An 18405-nucleotide genomic window follows, 5' to 3' on the forward strand; every position below is an offset into this window, starting at 1 on the left:
AAAGAAAAACCTCAAAAAAATGGTAGCCCATCACTTGAGGATGGCTAAACAAATGATGATACGTGAATGTAATGGAATATTACATTCCATTATGTGCAGTAATATAATGAGCATTCCATTATATTATATTCCAATATGTGCAGCAAAAAACAACAAATAAGAATTCAAAGAAACCTGAGAAGACTTACACGAACTGATACAGAACAAAGTAACCAGAACCAGAAGAACTATTTACGGGATGACTACAATAATGAAAAGGAAAATGAAATAATAAAAAACTGCAGAATTCTTGAGCGGTGTGGTGACCAACTAGCACTGATAATGAAGCATGTCTTCTTTCTCCAAGAGAGAGGCAGGCGAACTGACTATAAGGCAGAAATGGGGTTCTGGTTCTCAGACACAGACAATGTGTGTTTGGCTAAACTGGCATTCTATGTTACATGGCAGGGTTTTGATTGGGGGGAAGGCATGTCAGGGAGTGGCAGAGATACGTAAAAAGGGCATAAAAAAACATTTATTTTACTTAAAGAAAGGGAGACAAAGAGAGGGGAGAGAGAGAGTAGAAGAGTACAAGGTAAAATGAGAGAAAGAAATAAATGAATAGATGGATGAAAAAGCATTTACTAAATGTTTACTATGTCCTTGGAGAGGGAGAGAAGGAAAGAAAAGAGAGAAGGAAAGGAGGGAGGGAAGGAAAAAAGGAAGGGAAGGATGAAAGAAGGGAGGAAGGGAGAGTGAGAAAAAGAAGTTTTCAGGATATTCCCTCTGACAGACTATGTTTTTTGCATGAAGCCAGCCTAGCTAAGAATAGGGAGCTTTAGCATCAGGAAATTAAAAACTAAGTGAATTCTTTGGTCATGGAGACACTTTCATATAGTCATTAGTAATAAAAACCCATTAGAAAACAAAACGAAAGCTGCGTTGGGAGTTCTGGACTACAGGAAGGGTATTCAGGGAGCAGGAGAAACCACCATTAATGGGCCTTGCTCCATTTTCCCTACTTGACTCAATGGTATTAAGTACTATTCTACCAATAATTTATTAAACATCTACTATGTGCAAACATTGGTCTAAGGTCCCAGGAAGAAGCTAATAGGCTGGAGGGAGCCTGGATGGGGTGACAGGATATTGACGCTCACAATCTGAGCCTTGCAAAGGACCTTGAAGTTCGTCTAGTCCAGACTCCTGCTCACTGCTCAAAACTACGTTCTCAGCAAGTGGCCCTCCAGTCCCTGCTTGAAGACCTGCAGCCACAGAAGACTGAGGGTGGCCTCTCTGCCCCTGAGTCAACAAGAGAACAAACAGAATGAGGAGTCAAGGCTGCAGGTTGCCAAGAAACTAACTTAGGTTCTGTTCTAAGTTTGGAGCTGTCCAGAAATACAACGAGCTCTCTCCAGAGGCTATGATTTCGCCGTCACTGGGGGGTCTGGATAACCACTGGTCAGGAATGCAGAACATTGGGGTACAGACTGAACTAGAGGCCCGTGAGGGTGTCTCCCAGCTGAGATACCGTGTGATCTGGATGAGCCTTCAGGAGACATGAGCTCTACTCCCACTCTTGCTATTAAATAGCTAAATAGAACTTGGATAAGTCACTTTCCTTCTTCAGCTCCTTATTGTGAAACTAATCAGGCATTCTTAATCTAGGAATCCATGAACTTTTCAAAAAAAGTTTGTTTCCATTTTTTTTCATATTATCTATACATTTCAATATCATTAGTTCCCTTTGTAATCCCATGTATTTTGTTTTATGTGTTAAAAACATGATTCTGAGAAAGGGGGCGTGGGTTTTTACCAGACTGCCAAAGGGGCCCATAATGCTCTTAATTCCCTTCTAGATCTTCTGATAGGACCATGACTGAGAAATGGAAAGAAAGACATACAGCCTCACCCAATTCTTCTGAATGGGACACTTCCCCTTCCATTCCCCCACCCCCAAAACCCAGGAGAAGCACGAGCCAATCCAGACCCATCAATGCTCAAATAGAATCCTATTAACAAAATTTAAGCCCGCAATTCAAGTTTTATTTGATTTCAACAATAATTGAATGCAATTCTTCAATAATAATAATTCAATAATAAATGAATACAAGGTACCATGATGAAATTTCTAGGCACCATGATGAACTGGCACTCAGACCCCAAAAGCATTCTGGTCCAATGATACTTGGATTTAAGCTTGTGGTATAATAAAGATATATAGATACATACATATATGTATATACACATAATTTAGCAAAGTAAAAGTTATTAGAATAACCAATGATTTCATCATCACCACAAAAAGAAAAAATTAACCCCACCCATGTATAGGTAACGGGTCTCACTACTCACCCTGACCAGGCTTGGAGCAATACAGGCACATGGGATCTTCACATGTTTCACGCATTTCTCATGGGACATAAAGTTGCAGACTGTGGAAACAAGAAACTTTTTCAGACTCAACAATGTCTTGAGAAAGATGCAATAATGAGAACTGGAGGACACAGGAAGGCCAGAGACAGAGATACTGGAAGATAATATTCCCTATTTCTATTCTGCTTTAAGGTTTACAAAGGGTATTTCTTCCTCACAACAACTCTACAGGGGGTAGGTATTTCAAGTATTATAATCCCCACATGACAAAGGAGGAAAATGAGGCCCAGAGACTCACCCAGGATCATACAGCTAAGAAATGTTGGAGCCAGGACTTGAACCTGGAACTTCACCCCATGGGCAGTTCTTTTGACCATCGCACACAGCATGGGACTCAGATTTATGCTGCTCTGGTCAAAGCTGCATGACTATTCTCAGCCTTTCAGGAACAATGAGTGGGGGCCCTACATGCTAAATCCAAGTTCCCAGGAATCAGATGAAGTCATCAGAGCCACAGTAACAACTTTCCCAAGTAGGAACAGGTCACCATGGCCAGTCCCCTGCAGCAAGAAGTTTGGCACCTTGCCATTAGCACCATCAGCATTTCCCAAAGCCACTGAGAATAAGGAGCAAGAGAGAGAGGGTGATCACTGGGCAGCTGGCAGAGAAGGGCCAAAACCTCATGCATGACTCCTGAGAGCCCCTAACCTTGTGACTATTTGCTTCTGTAAGTTTTAATCATCATAGAATTCCAAATGAAAACAATTCTAAAAAACCTGGAAAAACTTACATGAACTGATGCTGAGTGAAGTGAGCAGAACCAGGAGAACATTGTACACAGTAACAGCCACATTGTGCAATGACTAACTATTTTGATAGACTTAGCTCTTCTCAGCAATACAATGATCCAAGACAATTCCAAAAGACTCACGATGGAAAATGCTATCCACATCCAGAGAAAGAACTACGGAGTCTGAATGCAGATTGAAACATACTATTTACTCCTTTTTTTTTGTTTTGTTTTTCCTTTCTCATGGTTTTTCTCTTTCGTTCTGATTCTTCTTTCACAACATGACTAATGTGGAAATAGGTTTAACGTGATTGTTCATGTATAACCTATATCAGATTGCATGTCATCTTGGGGAGGAGGGGAGGGGGAAAAATGTGGAACTCAAAATCTTGTAAAAAAAGTGAATGCTGAAAACTATCTTTACATGTAATTGGAAAAAATAAAATACTACTAGGTGGGGGAAAAAACAATTCTGAGGTACCACTTCAGTCCCACCAGATTGGTTTAAAAAAAAAAAAAACATGACAGAATTCCAATGTCACCAGGGTTTGAAGTAAAGAAGTAGATTCATTTTTACTCCCTCCTCTCTCTACAATTCAGCAAATGGTCTTTGAAAAATGCTAGGATAACAAATTCCTCACCCTACTATCAACCTAGGGATGATCCTCATTAGGCCAATCCTTGGAGAGCAAAGCCTTTCGCTACTCATATACTGGAAGCCTTTCCAGCCCAGCAGGACCTGCCCAAATTGGCACAGCCTTGAAGACCCTGGGTCACTTCCAGGCCACAATAAGGAAGCAGGGTAGGACCTCAGGGGAGAGTAAAAAAACCAAAACCAGCAGGTGGAATTTCCAAAGAGGCTAGATTCCTTCCAACAAGGAAGCTGTTCAACAGTGGAATGGGCTCCCTTTGGGAACTCCTGATCAGGATGGATATTCAAATAGAAGCTGATCAGGGAGGCTGAAGGACTTCTGGCATTGGGTAGGACACTGAACTGATGACAGTAAAAATAACTGAGGTAGACAGTGAGGGAATTACAATCCCCATTTTACAGATGGAAAAACTGAGGTCCAGAGAGGGAAAGTTCTTTGGCCAAGGACACACAAGTCAATAAGCATCAGAGCAAGGATTCCAATCCAGGTGTCCTTATCCCAAATCCAAGGCCTTTCCCATTACACTAATGGTTCTTTCTTAACCACATTCTTAACCCCAATGTGGGCCATGAATAGATTTGAAGGGGTCCACAAATTTAGGTGGGGAGAAAAATTACCCCTTTATTTGCAATGACCTCTAACAGAAATTTGGCGTTTCCTTCGATTACTTAAAAACCTGAAGTTTCACCAGACTGCCTAAGGGCTCCGTGATACAAAAAAAAGTTAAGAACTCCTAGATTATACCAACTAAAGGAGCTCAGAGATCCCAGCTAGAGCCAAGACTCACTGTTCTAATCTCCCCCCCACCCCCCCCACCCCACACACAGACACACACATACACACATGCCCAGCCCACCCCCACCCCCAGCCCTGCTAAACTGATTAGCACCATGGGAATGCCAGCCTTCGGGAACTGAGTCTAAAATTCAATCAAAACCTTCAAACAGAAAAATCTGCATCCCTTTGAGCAATTCATTATTCTCCTGGGGATGGCTGAGCTGAGCAGGAGCGCTTGGGAAATAGGCAAAAACCAAGGACAATGAACGAACAGAAGAAATTATAGTGAATGAGGTAGATGGCTTTGGTTACATAATGCTTTAAAAATCTGTAGAACAAAAACAACCAAAAAAAATAAATAATAACCCAACCCAGTATGACCAAGTTAAAAAGAAAAAACCAGATTGGGGGAAAACCTTTGTGGAAAATAGGACAGATGGAAATATGTATAAAGAATTGATACAATTCAATATATTATTCAAGGGAAACACCCAGTCCCCAATGGATAAGTGGTCAAAGGATAAGAACTGGCAATTTACAAAAGAGGAAACACAAATTCAAAAGGATCACTTAGGAAAATGGATGACCCCCTTCATAATGAAATAAATGCATATTAAAACAACTCTGAGAGCACTCTCCAGGTATATCGTGGGGTATTATGGAAAGAGCACTGGATTTGGATTCTAAAGACTCAGGTTTGAATCCTGACTTACTGTGTGACCTTGAACAAATTACTTGTGTTTCTCCGGACTCAGTTTTCCCCTTCATAAAAATGGAGTGGTGGCAGGAGGATGGGTGGGGTGTTGAACCATATTATAGATAAAGTCTGATAAAGCTCTCAATCCCATTATCCTAATACCTTAAATCCATCACAATGGAAAAAATAAACAAAAACTATAAATCTTAATACTGGTAGAAACCTATGGCAACAGGTCCCCTTGGACATTGCTGGTGGAGTTTCAAGCCAATGGAACCTTTTTGGAGAACAATCTGACAGCATATAAAACAAACAAACAAACAAACCCAACTGTGCTTTTTAAACTAATAATCCCATTATTATGTGTAGCCTAAGAATGTCATAACCAAAAAGAGAAAATACTACTTTTTCAAAGATATTTTGAACATTATTATTATTACTTCTAATAAGGCAACATGTATTTGTAATGACAGTGACTTAGCGAATCCAGCGCTGAACTAGAAGTCAGGAAGTGTTGGGTTCAAATGTTGACTCTGATGTTTACTAGTTAAGTGATTATTAACAAGTGGCAAACTGAGATACTGCCTCAATATTTATCTGCAAAATTACAGAAAGGCTATGACCTAGAGAGTAACTGAGGTTCTACAGATAGAGTACTGACTCTGGAGTTGGGAGAATGGAGGTTCCAATGCAGCCTCTGACATTACTTCTTTGACCCTGGGCATGTCACTTAATTTCCCTAAGACTCAGTTTCCCCATCTGTAAAATAAGGGGATTTGACAGGACTTTCTCTAAGGTTTCTAGATCAATAAGCCTATGATACTACACGACACCCACAATTAATAAGAGTTTCTCAGTGTATCTGTATTAGTGAGAAACTGGAAACAACAAAGGAATGACTGAACAAATTGTGATACAGCAATTTTATGGACTACAGTAATAACAACAACTAACATTTGCAAAGACCCTTTAACAAATATTATCTCAGATCAACCCTATAAGGTAGCTGCTATTATCCTCCTATTGCAAATGAGGAAACAGAGGATGAGAGATGTAGGTGTAGTAGTAGTAGTAGTAGTAGTAGTAGTAGTAGTTGTTGTGGTTGTTGTTATTGTTTTTTGGCTAGGGTTAAGTGCCCAGGGTCACATAGCTAGTAAGTGTCAAGTGTCAGAGACTGGATTTGAACTCAGTTCCTCCTGACTCTAAGGCCAGTGCTCTATCCAATGTGCCACCTAGCTACCCCTGTAGTAGTAGTAGTAATAGTATTTATCTAGTGCTTTTAAGTTTTGAAATGCACTTTACTAATATTATCTCACTTGATCCTCACAACATCATGGGTTATTGGGTGCTATAATTATCTCCATTTTACAGATGAGGAAATTGAGGCAGTGATTTGACCAGGGTCACACAACCAGTATGTTTATCAAATGTAGAACTTATACCCAGGTCTTCCTGATTTTGAGATTGTCTCTCTCTATTTGCTGTGCTACACTGCCTCTCGCTATTGCTGTTGAAAAAAAAAAAAGAAAGAAAGAAAAATATGAAATAAATAAATAAATATATTGCCTCTAGCACTAAAAAACAAGCTCCACAGCCTGACATTTAAAGGCTTCCACAGTCTGGCTCCCACCTACCATGCCAGATTGATTTCACATTATTCCTATTCGTGAACTCTGCATTCCAGCCAAAATGGCCTGCTGGCTGTTCCCTGAACGTGCATTCTCCTGACTCTGGGTTTTTACCCAAGTCATCCCACATGCCTCCACAGCACTTCCTATCTCATCCCTATCTTGCTTTCAGAGTCAACTGTAATGTTACTTCCTCCAGGAAACCTTCCCAGTTCCCTCTGTCCCTCCCTCCTCCCCTCAGTGCTCCCTGCCTCTTCAAACTATCTAGTGCTGATGGCTTCCCCAATCCACCTCCCCACGAGGCAGGGAACTGTTCCATTTTGCCTTTGCATTTCCAGAGCCTGGCACAGGTCTTGCACAAAGTAGGCATTAAAGAATGTTTGGTGAATTAAATTATGGAAAGATTTGTAGGAAATAATTCAAGATTAAGGAAGATATTATGAGCTAGTACCTCCCCTCCCTTGTTGGCAGAGGTGGGGGACTATGGGTGTGGAACACAGCACATACTGTAGCAGGATTTCAGCCACTGGTTAGTTTTGCTGAATTCTTTTCTTTTTACCCTTTTGTCTTTTTTTTTATCCTTAATTACAAAGGAAGGCTCATGGGGATGTGGAAGAAGTAATATGTAGGGGGGGCAATGATTTTTTTAAAAAGATACAAAACGTAGTTTAAAGGAACAAATATGCAGAATAACTGGACAAAGAAATATAATGGGAGGAGACAGTGCCTTGCACCAAAAGGAGCTTTATAATGTTTGTTGGATGTTGACATAGGAGTCACTGATAAACTAATACAGCTATCTGTCTTTTAAAAAAAAAGTTACAAATGTAAGCTATGTGGCTTAGATTTTTCTTAAGAGTAAATTCCAAATAAATTATAGTTGAGTACTACTCTTCAACGATCCGATCCCTGATTTACATGATGTGGGTCTCCCTCTTTGTCTCCCCATTCCCTTTAGGACATAGCTTAATAGCTTAATGAGTTCCTGTGGCAGCACAACTACTACTACTATTGCTGCTGCTACTACTATTGCTACTACTATTACTATTACTACTACTACTACTACTACTACTACTACTACTACTACTACTACCACTACTACCACTACTCCTCCTCCTCCTCACTCCAGCCTGGTTGGCTAAGCCAGCAGTGGTGAGCCTCTCCTTGAGAGACAGATACATCACATGCATGAACCAGGCCCACACTCAAAGCCTTCCAACTTGACTGGCCATGCCAGGGCTTTTGCTATGTTGGCATGACCTTCTAGAGTCTTGAGTCACTGCCATGCCATGACTCAATTCCATAAACATTTATTCAGCAGCTACTACGTCCTAGTTCCTGTGCTAACTTCCGGGGATACAATGGCAAAAAAAAGGAGACACAATGGGAGGGATGCTGGTTTGGGGACCAGAGGACTTAGGTTCAAATCCTGGCTTTGGTATTTGCTGCCTGTGACCTTACTCTTGGGCAAGTCTGTTGACTGTTCTGGGCCTCAGTTTCTTTACCTGTAAAAGGCTTGGACTAGATGACCTCCAAGAATCCCTTCCAACTCTATTATCTATGAGTCTATGACCTTATACGAGTGGCAAGGAAACTTTATCTCCAACTTGATGCTGGGATGGGAAAAACTACTTTCTGCAGACAGTTAAACAGAAGAAGGGAGTGGTCTCACCTATCTATATTTCCGATTGTCCCCAGAACAGCCATGCCCCTTATCTACACCCAACCAAAAGCTCAGGTCTGGAAGTCTAGATCTAAATTCTAGCCCACGCTCTGCTAAGAACTGTTGTGTGTAATCTTGTGGGCAAACCTCTAGGCCTTTCCTAAAGCCAACCCTCTCTGGGTCTTGGTTTTCCCATCTGCAAAATGGGAAGAATGGTCCTTGCTCTCACCTGCCTCACAGGGGTAGTGGTATGAGGCTCGAGACAGAGAAATGAAGGGCAACAAAGGGCTTGGAGACCTTCAAAGCACTGGATGAATGGCTGTGGGGGGTGGAGGGACTGGTATTAGTCAGCAGGCACAGCCCTCCCCAACTAGGTTGGGTCTGACTTACTCACACTTATGGTCAGGGGACATCCTCTTGGGACCATCTACCTTCAGGGCTAACCCCAAGTCAGCTGCCTGACTTTCTAAAAGTATAAAGATTCCCCAGACTGGTTTTGCCACCAGCCCGGAGTTTTATAAAGGAACCATCTTCTTTCGCTTTTCAATTTTTGTTCCTTGTACTTCCACAGAGACAACCTAGCAATTAATCCTCCCACTCGGCTAGTTTACAATCCCTCCTTTGACCATAGTTACTAAGCAATCTTTCTACAGTGTCAAATCCTGGACTGGAAGAACAGGTTTCCCAGAGGCAGTCCCAGAGCCTCACCCACCTCCAAAGCTGAGGATGCGGATGCAGATGGGGTTGGGGTCATCCCCAGAACAGCAGCTTTTGTAGAGCAAGGCTCAGGCTTCAGACTCCTCTACCACTCACTAAGGTCTTCCTCCCTCATCACTTCTTCCTCCCACCCCCACCATGCCATGTGGGCACACATATACCACTCCCAGAAAGGAGAAGCCTTTGGAAAAGAGACTGGTCAGACACTTCTAGTACATTTCATTCCCAAAGAATGTCATTTGGGAGGAAATTCTTTTTAAGTATACACGTTAAGGCCACAATCTTATCATGGAAGTACCCAACCACCAAGGAACCGCCTCAGTTGTCTCCGAACTGGGATCTGTCTTGCGTTCTGTGTTTTCAGAGGGTACCAGGGGCACGGATATGTATGGGGGGGGGGAGTGGAAACCACACTAATTTTGGAGACCCAAGTCCTGTTTTAGGGTACTAGCTCCCCAAATCTTCCTGGATCTTTGTGTCCAAGAGGATGAGATGCCAGGGATGGTAAAGGGGCTGTGGCCAAGATGTGATCCATGGTCAGCACTTACGGGGGGGGGGAGGTTCACCCAAATCAATAAATTTTAAGCCTTCCTCATCCTTCCCCCTCCCACAGATAAAAACGACCTCTTCCTCCTGAAATCTCCCCATACACTTATGTGTGTATGTGTCGTATTTCTTCCCCTAGTCCCAGGGTTCTCAATCTGTTTTTTGTTTGATGGACCCCTCTGGCAGTCTGGTGCCACTTATGGAGCCCTTCTCAGAATCATGTTTTTAAAAGCATAAAATAAAATACATACTTGCTAAAGGAAACCAATTCTACCAAAGTACAGTTACCAACAGATTTTTTCAAAATAAGTTTATGGACCGCAAGTTAAGAAGCCATACCCTAACAGATCCTAATCTCTTTGCAGGTGAGAACTGTTACTTCTCGCCTTTTCATCCATAGCACCCTGCAAACAATAGGAACTGAAATGATCCCAGGGCTGTGTGGGCTCAGGCTTCTTAAAGAGAGCTGGCTCCTGGCTTGGCCCCCTCCCAAGCAGCTGCCCCAGCCTGGCAGAGATTCCTACAAATGCTCCTCTGGGTGGCCTTTTTAACTCATAAACCTCTCAGGGTGACTTTCCTGCTTCCCTGGCAGGTGAGAAGGAGGAGGAAGGAAAAGGTGGAGAACATTTCTTCCCACTTCTCTGGTCAGAACCAGGACTCACTTCCTGAAAGGTGAGTCTGCAGCAAGTGGCTGCTCGTGAGGAGGTTGCAAAGGTGTCTTCATCTATACTGACCATAACAGAAGCAACAAGAACAAACAGACAAGGAAAAACATGGCCCAGCTGTAACAGAAAGCAGCTCTGGGCTGGGGCAGGAAAACTGGTGTGAAGTCCCTAACTTTACCACTAAATCATTACAATCTCTGGCCTTAATTTTCTGTTCAACGAAATGGGAAGAGCAAGTCCTACTCTGTCTCCTTCATGGGGATACTGTGAGAATCAAATGAGAATGCATAGAAAACAGCTTTATAAATGGTAAAGCTCTGTATACATGGCAGGGGCTGTTATTACTCTGACTGGCAAACATCTGGCCCAGGGCAAAGGATGGCTGTAAAACCTTTGTCTGAAGAGCTACACATCACAAAAGCCAAAACAAACTGTTACAAGTGTTAACAATTCTCAATATTTCATAAGTGGCTCGGACTGGGAGTGGGGGATGGGATGGGATATCCATCCCTTCCCAATCCCTGCCTCTTAAATGCTGCAGATGAGGAGTCATGAAACCTGGATTCTAATTCTGACTCCACCACTCACATCTGACCTTTACTCAAGTCACTTCCCCTACTTGAGACCTCAGTTTCCCCGTCTGCAACATGATGAGGTTGGACTATATCGGGGTTCTTTACTTTTTTTAAAAGAAGGTTTGTTAACTGTATTTCAGTATAATTGGTTTCCTTGGTAACCCTATGCATTTTATTTTATGCATTTAAAATTATGATTCTGAACATTGGCTTCCCCAAACTGCTGGTAGGACATAGGAAAGGTGAAGAGCCCTGACCCAATGGTCTCTAAGAGCCCTTCCAGCCCGGACACTTCACTGTTGGACAGTGATCACTGTTAGGAATTTCTTCTTGCTATTGAGCCAAAATGCTGATTTTTTTTTTCCCCTGCCTTCTTTTATGCCTTTTTCCTGGTTCTGCTTTCTGGGGCCAAGCAAAGCAGGTGAAATCCCTCCTTCCCCATGACAATCTCTTGTGTTCTCCCAACTCTTCTCTAGTCTAGGACCTCTGACTTGATCCCCACATTTACTGTAATCCCTGCCCATTCTAAGTGCCCTCCTCTGGCCTGGCAGTGGCCTGCCCCAAACGTGGTGCCCAGCACTGAAGACAATACTCCAGATGGGCGGTGACTGGGGCACTCACCGCGCACTGGGCCAGTCACTTCACCTACTCTATGAATGCTGCCTGATGGTTAAGTTTTTGACTGCCGTGGGCTCCCTATGCCACCATGGGGACCAGTTAATCTCTCAAGTATCTGAGGGCATTTTGCCAACAAAGCAATCAGCTCCTCAAGAGCAGGGTCTGTGCCTTCTCATTCTTTGTACCCGTCATGGATGATAGCTCTGGGCTAGACACCCAGCACACACAGTGTTAACTCTCTAACTGACCTTTGGGGGTGGGCAGAAGAAAGATATGAGGTAACCCTCCCAGGCTGCCATAAGTAACAGAAGTTAGTTGTTTATGAAAGTGCATTCCTATGAATAAGAGTGGGGAAATAGCCATTGACATAAGGGATTTAAATAGGCAAGGAGCACTAGCTAGCTCACAGTATGACTGTGAGTAGGTCACTTCCCCTCCTAGGCTTTGGTTTCCTCACCAGTAAAATGCACAGAATACCTACCCTGCCTTTGGCATTTTCTCACAGTGCTCCTATCCCCCATCAGACCATTCAGGAAGCCTCTGCATTTGTAATAGGGAAGGCAGGCTGAAAATTTGCCAGTTTGGCAAGTAAAGATTAAGGAAGCTTTTTGACATCCAGTTCATCTCAAACCACTGAGCTACTTCATATTTGACATTACTGGGATCATAAATACTTCTCCAAGATAATAGCAGCCCCTATTGGGCTAGTATGTTAAGGTGCTTATCCCACTGAGGCAGGAACCAAAAGCATTATTATCCCCATTTTATAGAACAGGAAACTGGGAGGTTCAGTGTATTGCCCACATTCCCACAGCTAGTAAGAGTCAGAGCTGGGGATTCAGGCCCTAAGTGTCCAGACTCTAAGCCACTCTCTTCACTCTACCAGCCTCTCAAGCACCTTTTGTGTGTATATCCTATTTCTTCTCCAGGACCACAAATCCCCTCTGGGGGAGGGTCCTGGTTTCACTCCTCTCAGTATCCCTGCACCAAGCACAAGGCCCTCCCCAAGAGCATTCACTCCATTATTGATGACGTACAAGGCAGACCCCTTGATTTCCCTCTGGCTGCCAGTGAGTAAAGGCAGGCAAGCTCTTCAGTGACAATGGCTGAAACTGACAAGGTCGGGATTCCTTTACTGGAGTGGAGCAGAGTGTATATTCAAGGATTCGCAGACAGCTGTCTTCTAGGCCCAAAGCCCACCTCCTGCCTGCACTTGGCCTCATCCCCACTGGGGCAGCCTGAAGAGCCCAACTCTGAGCTGTTTCTAGACAGCTTCTCCCTCCAAGAGTTCCATCCCCAGCTTGCCTGGCTCCCAGCATAATCCCAAACAACGGACACCTGCCTGTCTAGAGGGCCCTTGAGAACAGAGATCCTCCTTAGAGCCTCTCAGCTCACATAGCTGCTAATCGTCTCTGCCAGTCTCAAGAGAACGAGGCTTAAGCTCAAAATCGGCCTGAGAGAAGCCAAAAGGCTTAAGTACAGAAGGTATTTTCCCAGTGTGAGGGCTTACTTCTGCTCCCTAGGAGTCCTGTCAGGGCTTGCTTGGGATGGCAGAGCTATATTATTTGTAGACAACAACCCATCTTCGGCAGCCTATTAACCCTACAGAATCTGCCAGGACTCATGGGTTTCTACCAGTCCTGATGGGGCATGGAGAGAACTTCAGGAGGGATGTGGCTGTTTCATGACAGTCACTGAGGATCAGGGAACACAGGTTCAAAAAGTTCCCAGATGCCTGCTTTGTACACAGCCTTTATACTGAAAATCTTGAACCAGGGATCTATACCTTGTCCATATTAGCTTCTTAATAAATACTGAATTGAATTAGCAAAGCTCTAGTCCAGTGGGTCCCAACCTGAGGGCTATGGATTCCTTCGAGGCTGGAGTTTATTTTTAAGGGGTCTGTAAATCCACAAATAAGAAATTATACCTTCTGTTGACAGCAAATAATACATCTCACTCATATGTGTTTCTATTTTTCATATGCACATAGATGTTACTGTGATTGCTAAAAATACAACTCACTTAAAAGCACTCCTGAATTCACAGTAGCTTTTGGTCACGTATATTTTTTCTAATTAAGACATTATAGCTAATAGCACAATTACTATCATATGGGGAGGGGGCAGAATCTCAAAGACTGGAGATGAAAAACGAGGCCTTCATTCTCACACAGGTGGGGAGTCACATCTCAGTCGACACACCATTGAGGAAACTGAAGCTCTGGGAGAGTACATTCCCAGTGACTATGTAACTCAGAAGTAAGAAAGATGGGATCTGGACCCAGGCATCCTAACTCCCAGCCCAGGCCTATTTCCACAACACCATCCTATGTTGGACTACTAACTGGACCTTATATGTTCCTTTTAAAAATGCTTTTTTTTTTAAACCATTCCCAGATTCTAGTCATCTCCTAGGATATGGGACTGGAAGAGCCTTAAAAATCATCTGTCTTGGGGGCAGCTAAGTGACACAGTAGATAGAGCACTACCAGCTCGGGAGTCAGGAGGACCTGAATTCAAATCTGGCCTCAGACACTTGATACTTACTAGCTGTGTGACCCTAGGCAAGTCACTTAACCCCAACTGCCTCACCCCCCCACCCCCCGAAAAAAGATAATCTATCTTCGCTTTCATCCAATAAGGGATGAGAAAAATGAGCTAAGAAAGAAGAGATGTGATCAAGGTCATAGAGGAAGAAGTCAGAGCTAGGATACAAACCCAGGCCCTCTGCCTCCAGTGTTCTTTCCATTAAACCCCAGGGCCTTTTGTTGGCTTGCTTAAGTGGCTAATGGCAGTCATTTTCAGAAGCCACTACTAATGGGGGCAGAAAGGGGTGGGAAGGAAACTAAGGTGACAGAGGAAAGGGGAAAAGGTTTGGTCCATAGTATGAGGAAAAAAACCAGTCAAGAATAGTAGAAAGAGGACTGAAGATTAGAGTTTGAGGGCCTGCATTCAAGGACTGTCTTTGCCTCTTAGTTGCTGTGTAATTCGGGCAAATGGTTTTCCCTCTCTGGGCTTTATCTGTAAGATGGTGATAAAAATGGATTACCTCCTTCTCAGGGGCCTTGAAAGGGACACATCTAAAAAGCTACAGAAATGTATATTGCTACAGTAATTATCCCTCCTTCCTTATGATTCTCCTTCAGGTAAGGGATCTCCAGATATCATCCTCTCCCAGACTGGAGGTGAGAAGTTCAAAGATGAGCTAGCAGGACCCAACACTGCACACCCAGTATTATTACTACGATGGTTCCTTTGTCCCATATCATGGCTCCCCAAGGGCCCCATGGCCACAAAACTAAATTGTTGTTATCATTAGTAGTAATAAAAATGATTCACTTGTATTGAATTTTATAGTTTACAAAGCACTTTCCTGAGAACAGTCCAGTGAGGTAAGCATCAGTAATGCCATTTTATAAATGTCAAAGATACCTCTGGAAGTGAAATGATTTGCCCAAGGTCACACAAAGCTCCTAAGTGGCAGAAGTGACATTCAAACTCAGCATTTAGGGCCCCAAGTAGAGACTTCTTCCCACTGTGCCCTAAGCTCCATCTCATAAAGTATCATTAATCAGTTAGTTACAATCTACCAAGAACAATGGAAAATTAAATGAGAGGCCACCAGGCACCATGGAAAAGATCAGTCAGATGACTGATGTGGGCCTGGTTCTATCACTTGCTAACTGCATTACCCATGGCAAATCATTAAATCTTTCTGAGTCTCAGTTTTCTCAACTGTAAAATGGGGGAGTGGTGGACTAAATGACTTATGAGTGCCTTTCAGTTCTGAATCCTTGAACCAGTAAGCATACTTAATGCCTGCTATCTGCCCAGAACGGGCTCCCTTTCTACACAACAGTCAACAACCACAGTAAAAACTGAGGAGAGGGGCAATGAGTCCAAAAAAGCCCGAAGAGTTGGTCCAAGCTCTACTATGAATTTGCTCTGTGTTATGTAGCCTGCGTTTCCCCAAATGTAAAATGAGGGGTCTGGTCTAAATGGTCTTGGAGGTCCTTCCCAATTCTGACATGTTATATTTTAAAGTCCTTGCTTTCTCTAAAACTATGGATGCATCAGACTCTGCAATCCTGTGGCACTGGCCTCCTGCTTCCTCCCCACACAAGACCCTCCATCTCCCTACTTTAGGCATTTTCATTGTCTGTCTCCCATGCCTGGAATTCTCTGCTTCCTCATCTTGTCTTCTGGCTTCCTTCTGCTAAACACCACCTTCCACAAAAAGCTTTTCCCAATCCTCCTTAATTCTAGTGCCTTCCCTCTGTTGATTATTTCCAATTTATCCTGTCTGTATCTTGTCTATACGTGGTTGTTTGCATGTTGTTGCCCCATTAGACCAGGACTTCCTTGAGAGAAGGGACTATCTTTTGCCTTTTTTTTGTATCCTCAGCACTTAGCTCAGTGGCCAGAACATAGTAGGCATTAATAAATGCTTGCCGACTCCAGAAGATACCAACATGCAGTGACAGAAGGAGTTTTCTCATCTCGGAGACCCTCTACACCAATACCAGAACAATCCCACTCCAGTCCCTGTACATTCCTATCCCGGCTCTAATGTTCTACAATTTACAAAATGAATCAAGGGGTTGATCTGATCCCTCAGCCAGCCTCTGGCTATCAGGACAGCTGTGAGAAGAGCTGCACCCTGGTCTCCTGGGAGCAGGACTGTGCTCTCAGGGGAGCTCCCAGGGGGCTCAACACTGACCTGATTGAGATGTACACAGAGACCTCCATAGGAACGGCTCCTGGACTCCCAGCTTTACCCCCACATACCCAGGGCATCGCCACCTTTGCTCACACCATACCTTCCATGGCCCCATCTGAATCCAAACCACGGTTATCTTTGTGTACCAGCTTCCCCAGGAAGCCCTCCCTGACCACACCATCCTGAAATGACCTCTCCCTCCTTGAACCATCCAGAGCATTGTCTATACCCCTCACTCAGCTCTGAATACATGTGTAGAGACTGTCTCCCCAGCCAGATTATGAGCCCCCTGCTCCCTAAGGGCAGGGCCCTGGTCTGCTTCTCCCCACCCCCCCACCCCCCCACCCCCGCCCCCAAACAACCTGCACTGGTCTCTGCATAGAAAAGGGGCTTGAATGCCAATGCCGATGAAAAGCCAACAGCACTACAGGGTGGGGGAGGTGGAGGTGGCACACAACCAAAGCTCCCAGAATGTTCCTATTTGTCCCTCAGTTCTCCCAACGAATAGGAACAACGTCAATTCAACACATTCCACCTGTGTATATGGAGTGCTCAGTGCTGGGGATGATAGAAAGCTTAGAAATTATCTAGACCCTGCCTCCCAGAGCTTATTTTCTACTAGATGGCATAGACAACCACATTTCACCATACTGTATGATAAATGTTCCTGAGAAATACAAAATGCTATGAGAGGAAGAAATAGGTTCTTCCAGACTTGAGGTTAGCATGAGGACGGAGGTTTGGCGGAAAGGTGACGTCTAGCAGGTCAATATACCCCATAAACCCTTTTTTCTCCAGGCTGAACATAGGACCTCGAATTAGAGAGTTACTCCTCCCTCCAATCTCCATACCGAGACCCCCAAACCTAACCTGGCCTGCTCTCCAATTCTGTGTTCCTCACCCCAGGTCAGGCTTCCAAACTATACCTCTAAGAGGAAGAAGGTGGCAAATCTAGAACGCGGATAGCCTGGACAGGATGATGCAGAGGAGAACAGGCAGGAGAAGAGATGTAAGGGTCCCTGCATCAAGCCCCAGGGGCCAAAAGCTTGGGTCTCATAGCAAGGAAGGTAGTGAATGGCAGAAGAGACTGGCCTGAGATCTGTCCTCTGGGTGGAGGTGGGTCAGGCGTCCCTAGCTAAGATCTGCCCTAAATGGGGGGGGGGGGGGGGGGACGAGGTCCTAAACTAGTGTCCATCCCTCATGAAGAGTCAGGGAGTCCTAGACTGCTGTACACCCACTGCGGAGGGTCTCCGGAGGTACTTTACGCCCTGGGAGTGAGTTCAAGATTGCCTGCTTTGCCCCAGGAGGAGCTCAAGCGTCCACAGATGGAACGTGCTGCTGAGTAGGGGATGAGAGGTCCCAGTCAGAGATCTATACTTGGGAAGGGGGTCTGGGAGTCCCCGCACTCACCCTCGCACTGAAAGCCGGCCAGTCCCCAGATGAAGTCGGTGCAGTAGTGGCAGAAGGTGGGCTTGGTGAGCGTCACCTTTCTGAAGCTGTGGCCCGGAGGAGCGGCGGGGGACGCCGAGGGCTTGGGGCCCGGCTCCTGTCCCTGCCCCGACCCGGCGCCCTGCCCCTGGCCCGTGTGGCCGGGCTGCGGGCGGCCCTTGCCGTCGCCGCCGAGCTGGGGGCTGGAGGCCGGGCTCCCTAGACGGGAGCCGGAGCCCGAGCCCGAGCCCGAGCCCGACCTCGAGCCTGAGCTGCCGCCGCCGCCGCCGCCGCCGCCGAACCAGGAGCGAGCGCCCGTGGCCGCCGCCGCCGCCATCCGGCCCGCAGCCTGCCGGGGGCTTAGGCGCAGGGCGCCCAGGGCGCACGGGGGGTTCCAAGCTCCGCAGTCCGCATGGGCCGGGCCGGGGGTTAGAGCCGGAGACGCACACAGCTTCCGACTGGCGGCCAGACCTTGGCCACCGAGCTACTGAGCATGCCCAGAGGCGCCGGCTCCGGGCACACGGGCGCAGGGGGTGGGGCCGTAAGGGACGGGGCGGAGCGGGGCGGGGTC

At 45.1% G+C, this 18405-nt stretch overlaps 1 protein-coding gene across 1 annotated transcript in view; it reads right to left on the bottom strand.

Annotated features, from left to right (window-relative positions):
- Positions 1 to 18171, bottom strand: part of DGKQ (diacylglycerol kinase theta) — a 108414-nt gene extending 90243 nt beyond the window's left edge. The window contains exons 1-2 of the mRNA XM_027836338.1: positions 17817 to 18171; positions 2335 to 2414 (exon numbers count right to left, since the gene is read on the bottom strand). Of these exons, the coding sequence (XP_027692139.1) occupies positions 2335 to 2414; positions 17817 to 18171 (435 nt within the window). The remainder of the gene's footprint in view (positions 1 to 2334; positions 2415 to 17816) is intronic.
- Positions 18172 to 18405: the final 234 nt, after the last annotated feature.

The sequence above is a fragment of the Vombatus ursinus genome, unplaced genomic scaffold (assembly GCF_900497805.2).
Source record: "Vombatus ursinus unplaced genomic scaffold, bare-nosed wombat genome assembly UNPS02014818.1, whole genome shotgun sequence".
Lineage (NCBI taxonomy): Eukaryota > Metazoa > Chordata > Mammalia > Diprotodontia > Vombatidae > Vombatus > Vombatus ursinus.